Source organism: Prosopis cineraria, unplaced genomic scaffold (assembly GCF_029017545.1).
Source record: "Prosopis cineraria cultivar Desert tree isolate PC_DT_omini unplaced genomic scaffold, ASM2901754v1 PC5, whole genome shotgun sequence".
Classification (NCBI taxonomy): Eukaryota; Viridiplantae; Streptophyta; class Magnoliopsida; order Fabales; family Fabaceae; genus Prosopis; species Prosopis cineraria.
Genome location: NW_026555336.1, coordinates 36086888 through 36105178, shown reverse-complemented (window position 1 = coordinate 36105178; position 18291 = coordinate 36086888). Strand labels below are relative to the sequence as shown.

At 31.1% G+C, this 18291-nt stretch overlaps 1 protein-coding gene across 1 annotated transcript; it reads left to right on the top strand.

The window, feature by feature from the left end:
• The first annotated feature begins 13212 nt into the window (after positions 1 to 13212).
• On the top strand, positions 13213 to 17657 carry LOC129310725 (inorganic phosphate transporter 2-1, chloroplastic-like). The gene is given in 4 exon segments (XM_054952647.1): positions 13213 to 14106; positions 14109 to 14176; positions 15813 to 16004; positions 16243 to 17657. Coding segments are annotated over 4 exon segments (1713 nt in total). The 5' UTR covers positions 13213 to 13478; the 3' UTR covers positions 17068 to 17657.
• Positions 17658 to 18291: the final 634 nt, after the last annotated feature.

Below are 18291 nucleotides of genomic sequence, written 5' to 3'. Positions count from 1 at the left end.
TAATTAATGTCTGAAAATGGACATTTAATTTTGATATATGAAGGTGATTGAGTCATCAATGACTGTGTGGAGTTCAATAAAGCTATCGGGAACTAAAAAAGAGTTATAAGCCCAATGGGCATGTTATAAATGTGAGAATAAGGGTATTAAGTGTTTTAGAAGTAGAAAATGAGAGTTTGGAATGGTGAAGTTGAAATGTTGATCAAATTGAACTTGATTAATTATCGATTAATCATCGAGTATCGTTTGGCTTGGATAAGCAAGCTTAAAAGCTTATATTGAGAAGTAAATCTTTGATCACTCAAAAGTTTGAGGTAACAAAAAAAACACTACTTGAATAGTTATTTTATTAATTACACGTTAATGTAAAAATGAGTTTATGTACATGAATGATTGAATTTGTTGATGTGAAAATATGCTATGCAACATGTGATAGTGCATCCATTTTGATTTGAACTAAAATGTAAAGGTGAGTTTGAAATGTATTTTAAACTACAATTTGTATTGAAATGTGGAATTAATGATTTGGTATGCTGATTTTGATTTGTGATTAAGCATAATAGGATATAGATAATTGTGTTGAGGTTGAAAATAGTACGGTATATGTGAATTATATGTGAAAAATGAGATTTGATGGCTCAATTGGATAACATATTATCACAATCTCAATGTGTTAATATTGAATATGAATTGTAAAATAGTGAGCATTGTATGTAGTCTGATCATTAGCAGGAGTGTTGCTTGGGATAGGAGTAGTTAAAATCCATACTCGGTCTTTTCAGCTGCCCCTTCTGATACATAAGGGTAATAACCTTCTCTCATACTTTGTCCATGAACTGTCTCATAGTTTGTCGCAAGATTAAAACCTAGCTTTCTTTACTAATTTATCAAGGAGGTTAGCCTTAGAGTATGCGATACTCCAGAGATTTGATAATAAGGGAATCATGAACTAAAGAGCAAGTCATATAATCTTTGGCCAAGTCACACTTTGTTATAATTGGTGAACTTGAATAGTCAAGTTACATAGACAGAGCTTATTTAATATTGTAGCTCACGAGTTCAGGAGGAGAAGTAAAAGGATAGACGGACAGTTTGATTATGCATACGTGTTCATACAATGTGTCACATGGTTGTTTAAGTCTACGGCAAATCTTGATAATAAAATTGGGTTATTATCACCTGTTTGTGTGTCTTGTGGCAATATACCATGTGATTGAGTTAAAAATTATGAGCATGAATTAAATGAGAAATGAAAGTTGTGTTACATATGATAGTACTTCTGTTTTGAAAAAATCAATTTCAATATATATATTTATTTAATTGATATACAACTGCATAAAGTAGACGTAACTTGATTATTAAGTGGCTAGACTTACCCCTTCTCTTTTAATATTTTACATATTCCAACTCTAGTGCAAAGAGGGAAAAGACTCCGGAGGCCTTAGGAATTCCTACTACAAAGTCTCCTAATTTCATTTATTTTATGTAATATATTGAATATTGTCAATTAAGATATGCTTGCAACATTACTTGCACTATTTATTGTGAATGATTTTTGGGATGTATTTTAGACCCTAAGTTGTTGATTGTAAGTTGTCTAAGTGTTTATTAGGGTCTAAATATTAGTGCAAATAGAGAGTTGCTCTTTTGGTTTAAATTGTGAATGTTAAATAGATTATGCAATGTTAAACTTTCCCCTTATGTTTTTAGTATTAGGAGTTTGGGAATGAAATTAGCTTTTGACACAAGTATGGGGTTTTGAACATCTTGTAGTTATAAAAGTTGTGAAAATGTGTTTTGGTGTTTAACTTCCTTATATGACTTAATTTGGAAGTAAAATCTATGTTATTCGCTATTTTATGAAAAAAATTTGTAGATGCATAATCATCTCATTTGGAAATCAAATGGGTGAATGAGACACTCAAAGTTGCCCGAAATTGTTATCAATGACAGCAAAGTTGTTGTCAAAAACATGTGACACGTCACAACAGCATATGGTGCTTGTGCCGCTGTAGGGCAGTTAAGATTAAGAGCCGTGGCACATTGTGCACAAGTCATGGCACACTGCTTTGTTTTTTTAGCTTGTGATATTTTCAACTATTTTTGAATATTTTTACTTCGTTGAAGCATCCTATACTTTCGCGAAACTTCATTTTATTTTGATTAAAGGTTTAATAAGTGATTTGATATTTTAAAACTATAAAAAACTTGGGATCCCATTTCTGTAAATTTCAAATTTGGTGATTTCTTGTGAGTAAATCCCTTGATTACCTTGAATTTTGAAGTTAATTATGATTAAATAATAGAGATATTCCACCTATTAAATAAATGTCTTTATGTCTTTTAGCGTGAAATACCCTATTAAATGAGGATAAATATATAAATATAGAGTTAGTTTAAAGGCAAATAATTACTTTATTAAAAATAAAATTTAATTAAAAATATCTTATATTTTTAAACGGATGAAGTATATACTTAGCCCTACATATTTAGGCTAATGATTGATTGGGGTTGGTAATATTATTGATATTATTAATTCTTATATTGATATTATGTGACTTTGTAAGCTTAAATTAAAATTATGATAATAAAAATGGGGGAGAAAATTTAGTTTTTGTTTTTTCTAATTTTTACTTTATCAAAATCAAATTGGAGTATATGATTCAATTTTAAAAAAAATTCGATGTCTGTTTATACTTTGAAAATTTACCCAATTTCTTTTCTTTCTTTCTTTTCTTTTCTTTTTTTTTTTTTTTTGTAACTCTCGCCCAAGTATTCATTCCTATGCAAAAAAAAAAGTTAAAGTGAGTCTCCCCCGAGTATTCCAAGGCGATGCATTGAAATCTGAAAACAAAAATAAAAATAAAAATGAAGCGGTATTGCATATAATATTGTAAAATTGGTGTCCTTTTATTTTTACTTAACAATCAATATTAAACCATCTGTACCTACTAAAATTAGCATGAGTTTTTAAGATTCTTGATTTTTAAGTAAATAGTTTGGAAATTTGAATTTTAACCCTGTATATAACAATTTAATTAAAAGAGATTTATCTATTATTCTTATATTTCAGAAAATTATTCTGTACAATTCATGGAGCCTACTCTTATGCTTATTAAAAAAAAAAAATTAAGCCAACCGTTAGTCTATTGCTGGAGACTTTTCTGCTCGCATTTACGGCCAAAAAGAGGTAGGACTACATTAATTTAGAAAGATTTGGTCCTATTTCATATTATCCATTAACATACTCTGTCCTTTGAAAAATATTAGACATATTAATCAAATCTCACACTCTAACAAAGTAATTAATTATTTATTATGAACACTTTTAAATAAGACACATTAATTACACCTCAAAACATGAAAATTATTTTATATTTTTTAACATTTAACTTCTTAAAAATGTTTTACATTTTTATGTACTAATTAATAATAACTAAAAAAAAGCTATTTGCACTTATATAAAATAATTTATTTATTATGGGCATTTTTAGATAAGACCCATTAATTACTCCTCAAAACAATAAAATTATTTTATATTTTTTAACATTTTAATTTTTAAAAATACTTTACATTTTTATATACTAATTAATAACTAGAAAAAAAGCTATTTGCACGTATTTAAATGTTTCAAGATTTTTTAAAATATGAATTTAGTACTTAAATTTTTCTCCCAATTAATGATACAATATCTAAATTTTGACTTAAAATAACTCATCCAAAATAATTTATTGAATTAATAAATCGTTGTTATAAAATAGAAGTAATATGAAGAGTAGAGAAGAATAAAATAAGATAAGAAATGGGAGAAAAACATTGGAAGAAAATTTATTCACTTAGGTACATATACTTTGAATATAACTTTTATATAAAGTCTTTAACTATTAAAGTCCTATTTTAGTGTTGTAAATATATAAAGAAGTACAAAATGGTATATTATGTAGCCTTTGAAAGTTATAAGACATCAAGTATAAGAAGCCCCTTCTAAGCCCTTCATTATGACATTAAATATAAAGAAATCCTAATATGTATGAGTTATAAATATTGATAACATAATATTTATAATAATTATATAGATTACATTGAATTGTGGTACGTTAAAAAGTTATAATTATTGATTTGTTCTAAATAAATCAATAATAAAGGTTGAATTGTTTTAAGTTAAAGTTAAGAGAATAAATAAGGTAAAGTTTAATGACTAAAAAGTTATATTTTTCAGAAATTTAGTATCAAATGATTATGATATATAAAAGCTATTTACATATGATTCAAATTTAAAATATTGCCTTACAAATATGATACTGGTTGAGGTTTGATGTTTGACTAACTGTCGTGGTCCTGTGAAAGACACTCTTATGCGATACGCGTGAGAGAGAGAGAGAGAGACAGAGATCCACCAGCCAATCCAAATTCATGAAACCAATAATGCGTAACCTTATTTTATTTTCTTTTTTCTAGTGAACGAGGGGAGACTCCCACGCGCCCCATGTCATACCATCCCCGCGAGAAAACGGAGAAGAGAATTCAGTTTTTGGCGTTAGACACAAAGTTGCCATATATGGAGAGAGACAGGGGGAACCCCGGGGGAGGGGGGAATAATATTTAAAAAATTTTAAATAATATAAATGATATTTTAATATTTCAAAATGTCATATTTTTTTTAATTTTTTAAAAAATTTTCTATCATTAAAAAAATTAATGTACAAGACTAAATTACCTTTAATTGAAGTAAAAGTCTCAAATCTCATAACAAATATTTCGCATTCTTGATTCACAAGTTTTATTTTAAAATTCACAACTTTGCTTTCTAAAATAACAAGAATTTAACAATATTTGAAATCCTGATATTTTTTAAATGTTACAAATATTAATTACTATTTATAAGTTTTATTTTAGATTCACAATTTTTCTTTTTAAATTTATAAAAATTCAACATCAATTCACAAGTTCGTGGTTGAAATCATAATATTTTTCAAACGTTACAAATATCAATTGCTATTCATAAGTTTTGTTTTAAAATTTACAACTTTTCTTTTTAAATTTGTAAGAATTCAACATCAATTCGTAAGTTCACATTTAAAATTTTAATATTCTTTTACTATTGCAAATATCAATTGCTATTCATAAATTCTATTATCATATTCACAATATTTCTTCCTAAAATTATAAAAATTTAACAATAATTCATAAGTTTTAAGTATCTGTTTTGAGATTTGAGATTTTTATTTGAATTAAGGGTAATTTAATCTTTTATATTAATTTTTTAATAATAAAAAAATCTTTAAGAATTTCAGGAGAATTATAACATTTTAAAAGATTAAAATATCATTTAAATAATTTAAAGAAATTTTAATATTATTTTTCCATACACGCACATCACATGTTCTCGAACTGGAGATAGAAGATTCAAATTTAAAAAAATATAATCCAGATTTGGTTGATGATCTTTAATGATAACTCTCGCTAAAGATGATATTAATAATTGATCACTTTGCTTATTAGGCGCGATTAATTAGTAAGCTCTTTAATCATTAATGACCATTTGCCTGTCAGATCAATACGAAATTTGGCAGTTGGCTAGCAAGCACACCTGTTTAGAATTCTTAACGTGTCCTCATTTAATTAAACTCTCACGTCATACTATATAATTCAAAGATTATATCCATGATTACTCGATCAGCATATTTGTTCGTATATAAATGACATAAACATGTGGGATAAAATAAATTTTCATGTTATAAAACTCGTTCTTAGCTTAGCAGGGCATTGCTACATGACTTGTCGACCTAACAATCGTGTAATAGACGTATAGAACACGAACCGAAAGTAACGAAAAATGGCATGGATATATCGTGCCAATTGTGCCTATAAAAAATATCCATAGATCTCACCGAAATGAATTTTTCATCAGAAATAAGCCATTTCAAGTTTTAAGCTCGAATTCAGAATTTCCGATACAAAGTTGAATTTTTATGAGATTTTTTTATATCATTTAATTAATTATTTTAAAACTATGCCTATAGTAATATACTTCCTCAGTTCAAAAATATAAGATATTTTTTGAAGAGTTGAATATTTAAAAATGTAAGATATTTTTAATCTTTCGAGATATAATCATATTTTTTTTAAAGTGCCCATATTAATAATAACTTTATATTTATTGTAGGGTGTTTAATAGAGATAAATATAAAAATATAAAATTAATTTAAAAGTAAGTAACTATTTTATTGAGAGTGAGATTCAGTTAAAAATATTTTATATTTTTTATCTAAAGAAGTATTTTTTTTTTTGTAAAAAATAACAATACCACTTTAAGGGATGCAAAGTTGAGATGAGACGTTGCGTGACGTCATTATACAAAATGCAGTGTTGCTTTGAATTGTGATTGGAGTGGCAGAAGTGAACTCAGCTTATTAAGAGAAGCCTTCTCTATATTTCTTTTGAGAGAAAAAAAAATTTAAACTATTTAAAATTTAATTTAGACAATTTAAATTTAATATTTTTTTTTTTATTTTTTATTTTTTATTTATATTTTTAAAATAACAAATTTAAATTTTTTTAACAAATATACTTATCAATCTAACAATCCAAATTAATATAGACAATTTAAATTTAATATAAAAAATTTAAATTAAATTTTAAATATATTTTGTACAGTATAAATAGATTCTCACTATAATAGTAAATTTATTAATAAATTTAATATTAAATTTAGATTATCTATATTAAATCTAGGCTATCAAATTAATAAGCATATTTATTAAAAAATTAAAATTTTTATATATTTTTTATTCTTAAAATATAAATAAAAATAAAAAATAAAAAAAATTAAATTTAGACTGTCCAAATTAAATCTGAACAATCCAGATTAAGCTCATGGCTCAAAAGAGAAGTAGAAAAAGCTTCTCTAAAGAGAGAATTCGAGTTCAACAAAAGTGAAGATCCCTCTCTCTATTTTTTTTTTGGCAAAAGGATCAATTAAACACACAATTCATAAATTAATTGTCAATGTAAGATTTGAACCTTAGATCTCGCGATTGTAGAGAGGTGAGGCTGTTGCTGAGGCAACTTGTCATTAGAAGAAGGGGAAATGTCTCAACTGTCAAGCTAATTCATTTAATAATGTTTAAAAAATTAAGATTTTAAAATAATTTCAATTAATTTTGACACTTGAATTGTTGAGTGAAACATTAATTAAGTTAAACATACAGGTTTTGCTGGGAAAAAAAGCATACTTAATTTTTTTTTTTCTAAGATATTCCCAAACCCATTCCTTATATGTTCAGCTTAAATTATTTCAGCAATTCTCTCACCCTCCCAGCAATTTTTTTTCATATTTAGTCGAAGTAAAATTATCATTCTTTTTTTTAAATATTAAACAAACTCATCATCCTCAATTTAAAAAATGGGTTGATATGTCTAATTCGGGTGAGCATATCCTCCTTTATCTTCTTATCCTCAGTGAGGTGGCATCAGAATCTGCAATCATGCAGCTCCCAAATGCCCTTTGACGCCGACGACGCTCCACTTGCACACTGTGCACTCTTCCCTGATTTATCCAATATTATTATATACTTTTATATATCAATAAAACTCATTAAATACACTTTACAATCTCACTTTTTTAAAATAAAAATATAAATTTTTAAAATACTCTTCATTCAATACTTCATTAATAAAAGAATATTAAAGGAAGAGAATATATGAAGAGGTTAATATTGAAAAAGCATCATTAATAAAACCTTATTTTATTAAAGTGTCTTATATTTTAAAATGTTGAATCTTTCCCAAAAGTATTTTATTATTTGAGACGGAAGGAGTATATTATATTTTAATATTACAATATATTGTACTATTTCTTAAGGAAAATGTAAAATCTTTGTTGAAGGGGATATGTCTTCATGTATATTTCATCATCCATATAATTTAATTAATTATTAATAATATATGTTTATTTGGTGAAATGTGGGTGAATTTTACTCAACATACATGGAGAGAAATAAAGAAGAGATACATTGCATTAAATATAATTAGTATATAAGTGGAATCATTCATGAATTCTAGTTAAGATAGAATGCTAAGTCTACTTCAGAATATAGTAAAATATTAGTGAATAATTGAGTGGGTGAACTTATTTATATAGATTAATTCCTCTATCCCAAATTATAAAGCATTTTTTTTAAAAAAATTTCTATCTTAAAATATAAGACACTTTAAGCAGATTAAGGTTTCATTAAATACATTAATTTAAATATTATTCTTTCTCCCTCTATGATTAATTTCTGTCCTTTCTCTTTTCAATATATTAAATAATAGGTATTTTTAAAAGTTTATATTTTTATTTTGGAATAATAAAGTTGTTAAATGTATTTTATAAGGTTTATTGGTATGTGAGATTTTATCTAAAAATATTATATAATTCGAGATTGAGGGAGTATTTTATTTTATAATTTTAAAGCTGAGTAAATCTCCCCCATTCCAAAGATACTTTCTTGGATGTAATATGAAGTATAAAGTTTATATTCCGTAGAAAACAAACATTTATGTCGTAGTGGTTGTGAACGATTCAACTTGAATCGCTTGTTTTTAAGAAAATCCACCGCAAAAAATAGAACACCAGGTGAGAGAATAGGGGTGGCAAGAGTTGGCTATCGTTTTGAAGGGATTTTCAAAACCAGTACGCTTGGCTGGTGGCTCCGCGTGAAATTTAGATTTAATAATTGTATTTAATATAGATATTAAATATCTGTATTACTTAAATTATTAAAATTTATATTAATAATTTTAAATTTATATTTCATTTAAGATTAATGAATATATGAGTTTATTTAAATCATTAATTTAAATTTTAATAATTTAAATGATATGCACACTTAATATTTATATTAAATATGATTATCAAATCAAAATTCTTAGTGGCAAGAAATCCAAAATTGAGAGTTGAGAGACAAATATGTGGCCTGAATCCTCTCGTGTTGGACTCTTGACACACCGGATTTAATGGTAATGATTATATGCAACAGTAGCAGTATTTTGTTTTTTGTTTTTAACCGGCCAACAATAATTGTGAAGTTATTTTCAAAGAAAAATGACAATAAAATATTTTTCAAATGTGTAAATGATAAATAGATACCAGAAAATGAAAATAATTTTCTAATTTTAGAGAACTTGTTTGGTATTTTACTTTTTTTTTTATAAAATGACATGTTTACCCCTATTTCCTCTCACATGCTCACTGCCACTTCCATCCTCTCTGTTGTCCTCTTCCTCTCTCACCATAATTTCCCACTACATCTTCGCCATCTTGAATAATAAAGTAGACAATTCACTTCGAAACACAAACATTCTACTGACAGCAAATAATGAATCAAACCAAGTAACCCAAGCATTGAAGAAGTGTGAAAGTAAGTCGAGTGATCAAATACTTCTCGGCATCAATGTGACCAATATTTTCTTTATACGACAATTGTTGAGTGGGCTGAGGCTGAGGGCCATTGCTCCCTGCAACTCCCACATGCTTTCTCACTTGAGCTGTCACAACCATTTTTTTGACTTAGCTCTCCTCGGATCCATATCTATCGTGGCTTTTCCACGCAATTGTTGTTGAAATCACTCAACGACGTTCAATGAAGAAAACAACATAATAGAAATAACTCTAAAAGTATGTGTATATATCTTGCCCTTATCCCTTTAGTTGAACTCTCAAAGTTGATTCTCTCTTTCTCGCTTAGGTTCAAGACAACACCCGCAAGGACAATGCAAAGTTGCCATTTGCCTTAGTTGTTGCTTTCGGCCTCGATTCATCACTAAGTGTAACGACTAACAAACTCGAATGCGTGGTGGTTAGGTTTAATTATGGAGGAATGGTGGGATTCAAGATGGTGGTGATGTGGCTGGAAATGGTGGGGGGGGGCAGAGAGAGGAAGATGAAGCGGTGGTAAAAATGAGAAGAAATAAAGACAAACACGTCATCTTACAAAAAAACTAAAATACCAAATAAACAGAGATGAAAATATGAGTCAACTCGACCTATACAAGTTGAGATAAACATGGGTTGAATTAGATTTAATTTTTTTTATATGAGTTGAAAAAAATCTCAACTCTTGAGGGTTGGCAGGTTAAATGAGCTAACTACCCAACCCATTTATTTATTTTTTAATTTATTTTTATAATTTTTTAAAAAATAAACTTAAATAATAAATTTTAATTTGATATTTTTTCATGATTCATTATAAATATATCAAAATATTAATTTATAATATTTGTATAAAATATATAAATTGATTCGACTAAGTAAGTCATGCCTAATATAGTTTATATCCACAAGATTTTTTTTCTTTTCTTTATTTTTAATTTTTTTTAAAAAATAATAGGGGTTAAACGGGACTACCTTCATCCATTAGGGCTAACTTATATGATTCATGAGTTATATGATACGAGCAAGAAAAAACTAATTTTTATTTACATTATTTTTTTCAACCCAATCCAACCCGACGTTTATAATTAATTATTTAAATTAATTCATACAATCAGACTTATATTTTCAATCCTACAATTCTACAAACAAGCTTGTAGGGACAAAAAAATAATTATTACATTTTATAATATCTATTTGTCAGTAACATATTTTGAAAGTATTTTGTTCTCACTCTTCCTATTTTCAAAGGAAGTTGTGGTGAAAGGAAGAAGAGAGTGAGGAGAGGGCACGTGTTGTGGCCTGGTGGGATGGAAATTGAGGCGGTGCCGCCACGAAATCCACTAGCGTTAAGTATGATCCTCCAATTCACAAGAGAGGGATATTCTTAGAATATTCTTTTCCTAACTTGAGACGTGGGCTGCGGCCACCACTGCCACGGAATCATGGCCTTCACACAGCCGCTAGGGACAAAGGCCGAGGAATGTTGTTCCATGATACCCCCTCCCTGCTGCGTCTCACGCTCCGGTGACATACTATTATACTTCTCTTCTCAATTCACTTGACTTGCCATTTTCCTTCCCCGTCACATTCACTCCTCTACTCTATAGTCCATACAATGTACTCAGTCCCCCATACAAACTTCGATTCCTCACCACGTGCACCCCATCCCCAGGCTTTGCTTGTTTTTGTATTTCATTTCGACTCGTCTTTGTTTTCTTTTCTACCCACCTTCCAACACGTAATTTATGCCCTCCCGACATCCATTATATTATATTCCCTCTCAATAATTTCCAAACTCCCTTGTTTTAAATTAGTTCAGTCCACGAATTAAAATTTGAATACTTATTAAAAGAAATTCTTACATTTAATATTTGACAATACTTTTATTGTGATTATCTCTTATAGAAAGATACACATGCATAATAAAAACAAATTGGTCAAGATTTTGCCTAACAAGCATGAACTATTTTGAAGAGCCATTTGTTGAAAAAATAAAAGTAAAATTAAAATAATCAAAACATGGAGAAAAAAATATACCAGCAGGGAAGGAATACTTTAATTCACAAGATTATGAGTCATGATTCAAAAAATTTATAAAAAGTATGATAATTCTTACATTTGTATTAGCATTAAATTTTTATAGGAAATATAATACCAAGATGAATGTGAAATCAACTTATTATGCTAAAATAAAAAAAATTATTTTTATTTTTATTTCATTCATATTTTCTCGACAACCAAATAACTGCTCCTTATTTTTGTTGTTCATGGTTCCAACAAATTCAATTTATTTATTTATTTTGTTTTTTAAAGTATCCCTACAACTCGTAGTCATGAGACTGATATCTTAAGAAATCTAAATATTATTTAGGTGATTGTTCTCTTTTTAAGTAACCCTTTTTCATATACATCTTCAAAAGTCAAGCTGTTTAAGGAGCACATATCACTATCATTTGTGTCACTAGGTCCAATAAATTCAATTTAATGCAAAAATACCCCTATCAATTCATATTAGCTGGGTCGTTTATGAGAAGCCCAGTTCAGGCCCAAATATAGAATTTTGGAGGCCCCATCTCTCCCATGGCCCAATCTGATAATAATCGAATATGGAGGATGCACGTACGCACGTGATGCGCCTTTTCTGAATATGACTCAATATTTCCACAGACAAAAGAAAGGTAATTATAATTAGTATCAACAAATCAATAAAAAATAACAATTATAAATCTATAATGTCAAAAAATATGACTCATTTATATCACATATACATATGTAGAGCTCTAATGCTCCTACTTCATACATCACAAGGAAAATATTGCAATTTATTTCACGAATTCCATGTAGAATGTGATAATATATGTCTATTTTCATTATACATACATACATATAACATGGTGTATGCACTTGGTATTGAAGTCTGGGTCAATCCATCCAGTTAAACTGGTAAATTGCTAAACTAGTATTTTAGCATATTTATAAAATATTTTATTTATGATAAGTTAAATTACTATTCAATTACATTTTTGATAATTGATTATTAAATCAATACATTGATCCGACCAATGAACATTTTGGTTTTCAATACTTTGTATGCCACGTCACTTTTGTCTTGGCCAATTTTCTCCTTGAGTATAAAATATGCTTAGCTTAACTTAAAATTGAAATCCAAATTTTATTAAATAGTTCTTTGAAAAATTTAATGGTTAGTATACTTATTTTTTTGTAGATAAAGTAAATTATTTAACGTTGTTGCATGAAACATCAATGTAAGGTATCAGTTAATTTCAAGCGGTGAAGAGTTATAAATCTAATAAAAATGAATTTTTAAAAAGCGCGAGCTGGTATATTTTGCCTACTAACTAATAATATTTTGATCAATATATATTTTTATTTCGTTTTCAAAAAATATAAATGAGAATAAGAAAACCTTTTTAACATGCTAATTAGTCACTATAAGTCATACAAATTTAGATCAACCCAAATTCATTACATAGTTATAAAAAGCTCCACCAGCCATAAGTTTTTTTATTGCATCCATTAGCGATAATTTTCTCCATAACTAAGACTAACAACATAGAATTTTACTTAAGAAGAAGAGCAAACATGAAATTACTTTAATTTTTTTTTATAGGAAAGATTAGTGTAATCAAATGCAGAGGAGATAGAAGAATATAATTTAAATTCAAACGAGCAAGAAAAAGCGCTATTTATTTCATGGACGCAAGATTATCCACCTCAAGATTCTTTTTATATTTTTTTGCCGAAGGGGATCAGCAAGAATCTGAGGAATGGATACGTGGGTCTATCTTCCTCTCAAGGGTGTCCCTCAACCTCAAGCCTCAAGCACTCCATAATCGCCACTCATTTCCGTTAAGCAGAGCAACAAGCCAAATCCTCTCTCAACTTCCTTCACCCTCATCAACAATGCTCTCTTCCACATTCTTCTCTTTCTTTCTTCACCACCACCTCCTTCCTCTCTTCTTCTTCTTCTTCTTCTTCTTCTTCTTCCCTGACCCCTTTCCTATTTCTATTCCAAATCTCACAATCCTCTGTATGAGACATGAATCCTTCTTGCAGACTCTCTTCCTCCAAACACACCGCTCCTCCACTGCCCTTTCTTCTCCGAAATTGCCACAACACTCCAGCTTTTCCTTTCAAGCCTCTACTGTCACCGCCAAGGCCGTCATTCGCCCTTCTTCGCATTAACAACTCCAAACTCTCACACTCATTTGCCACTCTATCCTCTTTCGCCGAAGCCGAAGGCGAAGAGAAACAGAAGCAGGAAATTCAGCTCAATGGGCAGCATCAGGTGAACGACGACGAAGACGACGATCACTTGCCTGGAATTGCTCAAGTCTTCCACATATCTTCCAGCGCTGCTTACGGGATCTCGATATGCATAGCATTTGCTGCTCTTGCTTCTCCTTTCTTCATGAAATCCGTAGGCCAGGGATTGGCCTTGAGGACTAAATTGCTATCTTATGTTACCCTTCTCTTTGGGTTTTACATGGCTTGGAATATCGGCGCCAATGACGTGGCGAATGCGATGGGAACTTCGGTGGGATCCGGCGCGCTGACGCTCCGGCAGGCTGTGTTGACGGCGGGAGTGCTGGAGTTTACAGGGGCGTTGTTGATGGGGACGCACGTGACCAGCACGATGCAGAAGGGAATTCTGGTGACTAACGTGTTTCAGGGAAAGACACCCTTCTCCTAGCTGGATTGCTCTCTTCGCTTGCCGCTGCTGGTTCTTGGTTACAGGTAACCTCTGCTGCACATAGCCACAATATTTGGTTGCTTTTGTGTATTTAATATTTATTGAGAATTTTAGTAAGTGATATCAATAAAGATTTTGATTGACACTTAATTTCAATTAAAAATCGTATTTTAATTTATTTGATAGTTTTATTGGTAATTTGTTCTTAACGTTTTCATTTTATTTTGAAATACTGGCTGAAGATTCAATTTCCTAGCCCACTTTTTTTGTGCTAATCTATTTAAATATTAGTGTTGCTTTCCATAGGTGTATTCCTAACAGCATTTCTTAATATGATAGCTAACTGATTATTTTATTCGAGTTTTTTTTAATTTAATGTTGTATTTACTTTCAAATTTTACTATATCAATTTAAAATACAACAAACGTGCTTTGTTCTTTAGAAGAAAATTTTCACATGTCGAAGGAGGAATGCCGCTGGTGATTATCTCGCGAAGCTTGGGTTGAATATGATGATGGGGATTTCTTTCTTTTCACGCGTACCTACTGATTTAGTTGCCTTTTTGGCTAGAGACTTGGGTATGGATAATCAAGGCATAGGCTAGTTCGTCAGCCTTGGTTTCGTTTGTGTGTGTGTGTGATTCACATGTTAATATCTAATCTTGCTAAAATTTTGAAGACCGCTTGAGGAACATGCGGCTCTTATTTATGTAATATCCTCCATATTCCCCTTTAATCTTACACATTATTATCAATATTATTTTTGTGGCGGGGTTTGGTTAAAGAGAGCAAGCAATATGCAAGATATTATGCAGAGAGAGAGAGAGAGAGAGTATTCTTAGATGCTTATTTTGGCGTTTAACGTGGTTATTTATGCTTGAGTTGGTGTTATACTTTTGCTATTTGAGTAAATAACATCCTTAGGAAAGACAAATGGGGAGATAATAACAAGACGTCTTTGCTAAGTTGAATAATTCCTTCGATTATATCGAGAGAAATAGTATATAAAAAATTCTGTGGGGATCCTTTTTTCATTTTCTCTGAGAAGTTTTCCGACACAGTATGCAAGTTCAAATAAACACATGATAGCACTTTAAGACATTTGTCTCCTTGTTAATTGGAACATGGGTGTGAACAACAACTGCCCAATAATAATTCTTTGTTGAATGCTTGACGAGTTAAAAATTAGAAGGAATAGAGACTTTTCTTTTTCCAGGGGAGGGAATATGTTAAATGTGTCCTGCGTTTGCTATGAAGATCTTCCATGTTTGATCGGGAATTTCTCCAAGCCTTCTCTTTGTATATTGTTTTGCCTCAACTGTATTCCTGCTATTAGAAGACACTAAAAGGATATATGATCAAATGAAAGGAGAGCCAATGTCAAAAATGTACGTTGAAATCTAAATTTCCTTCATTTTTATGGCTTATGACTCTCTCTTTTAGTTTATTGACGAGAATGAAGACATGGAACTCATTTGGTTGAAGACATTGTTTCTTTACAAATTTTGCTTTGCAGTAGCGTGAATATTCATTTTGTAAAATGCACCCCTTCATTGAGATTCATGGGACTACCAAACCGATAATATTGGTCCCCTGAAATGCTTGAACAAGGAACTACCTTTTACTGGGATATGCAAGCAATCCAATAATATCATTGGCTTTACTGTCTTGTGTTATGCAGGTTGCATCTTATTTTGGTTGGCCAGTGTCTACTACTCACTGTATTGTAGGAGCTATGGTGGGATTTGGTCTAGCCTATGGAGGATCTGGAGCAGTTTTCTGGGGATCCCTGGCAAAGGTGACTTCTTCATGGGTTATCTCTCCAATAATGGGAGCAGCCGTGTCATTTCTTGTCTACAAATGTATACGAAGGGTATGCTCTTGATATTCAGGATATAGTACAGCTTGTTGACACTAATACATCACTGAGTTGGTTTTGGCTTGTAAACTTTCTGACACCCTTGAAAATGTTACCTTCGTCTTTTCATTCATTGAATTTAGTAAACCGTTTTGCTTTTTGATTCTCATTTTAATTTCTTAAAACATGATGTTGTTGAATGTTATATGTTAAATTCTTGCTGTTTCAACCCCTAACCTTTTATCTCGTTCAGTTTGTATACAGTGCCCAAAATCCAGGACAAGCAGCCGCTGCTGCAGCACCAATTGCTGTATTTTTGGGTGTAACTGGGATTTCTTTTGCGGCCTTCCCTCTCAGCAAGAGCATTCCTACGGCTCTGGCTCAGGCTTTAGCCTGTGGAACTGCTGGTGCTTTTGTAGTCAACAGAATCATCAGAAAGCAACTTGGTCATCTACTGGTCAAGCTTACTACTACCCCACAGCCTGAGCCAGAAGAGGACACTGCTCACAAAAGCATAGGGTTTCTCTCTGATGTTGCAGGTCCAAAGGGTACCCAGCTGAAAATAGTTTATGGGGTCTTTGGATACATGCAGGTTCTCTCTGCATGCTTCATGTCATTTGCTCATGGTGGGAATGATGTCTCCAATGCCATCGGTCCTTTGGCGGCTGCATTGGCTATTCTTCAAGGCAATGTCACAGGAACTGAGATTGTTATTCCGACCGATGTTTTAGCATGGGGTGGATTTGGAATTGTAGCAGGGCTTATGATGTGGGGTTATAGAGTCATAGCCACAATAGGAAAGAAAATAACAGAACTCACACCGACCAGAGGATTTGCAGCTGAGTTTGCTGCTGCCTCTGTGGTTCTGTTTGCTTCAAAGCTAGGGCTGCCCATCTCAGCAACCCATACTCTAGTTGGTGCAGTAATGGGGGTGGGATTTGCAAGGGGTCTTAACAGTGTTAGATCAGAAACTGTGAAGGAGATTGTGGCTTCATGGGCCGTAACTATTCCTATTGGTGCTTTTCTAAGCGTGCTCTATACCTGGATTTTGACCAAGCTTTTGTCTTATATTTTGTGAGAGTAACTTCCAAGATATGAAGGACAGCTTATGTGCGTGACCGCTTGAAGTGCAGGCGTATTGTGGCACAGATTGGAGAAGAGGATAATGGGGCAGTAGATGTGTTCTGAACGATGAGGCTCCTTATGACTCATTTGTTGGGAAAGGGTACATATCAAGTTTCAGATCATTAGTCAATACCTAAGACTGGCAAGCTCAGTTCCTCTCGGATTGAAGAAACTATTTGCTGCAGCCTGCAGCATTTTAGGACAATGTATCCGACCAAAGTTCATCAACAGTAGCAAACTTCAGGAGTTTGAATATCCAGGCCTGTCTATTGTGAAAACCCATGGTTCACTTGGAGCAACCATTTGTAATTAACAGTGCTCCCCCCTCCTCGAAAAAAGAAAAAAAAAAAGAAAACCCTTTATTCCAAGTCTCTGATTAATGATAAAAAAAAATCTTCAGTAGTAGAAGTGGACTAAGATCCTCTGAAGTCTGCTATCTGAATTTTGATGAAGTTGGGAACATCATAGCCGTCAACTAAATCAGCTAGAGAATTATGTCATTTAATAATTGAAATACTATGTCTTAAAGTTTCTTTTTTCTGACATCTTTTTCGAAAACGTAATCGTTGCTGCTGCAATCATTTTTCAAATAGATTTACTCCATTTTAACAGTGAATTATTCAAAATTTTTGGAGAACAAAATTTGTTGGGAGATAACCTGTATTCCTACTTAGTGTTGAATAGTTGAATCATTTTCATTTTAAATCTTCACACCTCAAACTGAATCAGAATGGAATTGTAATGGCTATAAAACCAGTAAATAAGAGATGAATGTGAACTTTGCAGAGGGAAAAACTGAGAATTTTGTCAAATCACTCTTACCATTTAAAACACAGTATTTTAATTATTACGTGGCATAATTCTCTGCCACGATTTAATTGACGACTGTGATGGTCCCAATTTCACTTACGTTCTGATAGTAGACTTCAGACGATTTTGATCCGAGTAGAGGTAGCCCTGTTAACATTTAAAGGTTTGTTGACGACTTGACGTTTAGATCGGAGCTTTGAGGATTAGCAGATAAACAGTGCTTCCGTAGCAATTATTACTTTCCCATCAGAGAGCACGTTTTAAGAAATCGACGAGAGGACCGTGCAGAACACCGATTTTTATTTTTTACTCTATTGAGTTTCAGTTATATTATATGAAATCAATACATCCTCATCCCAACATAAAC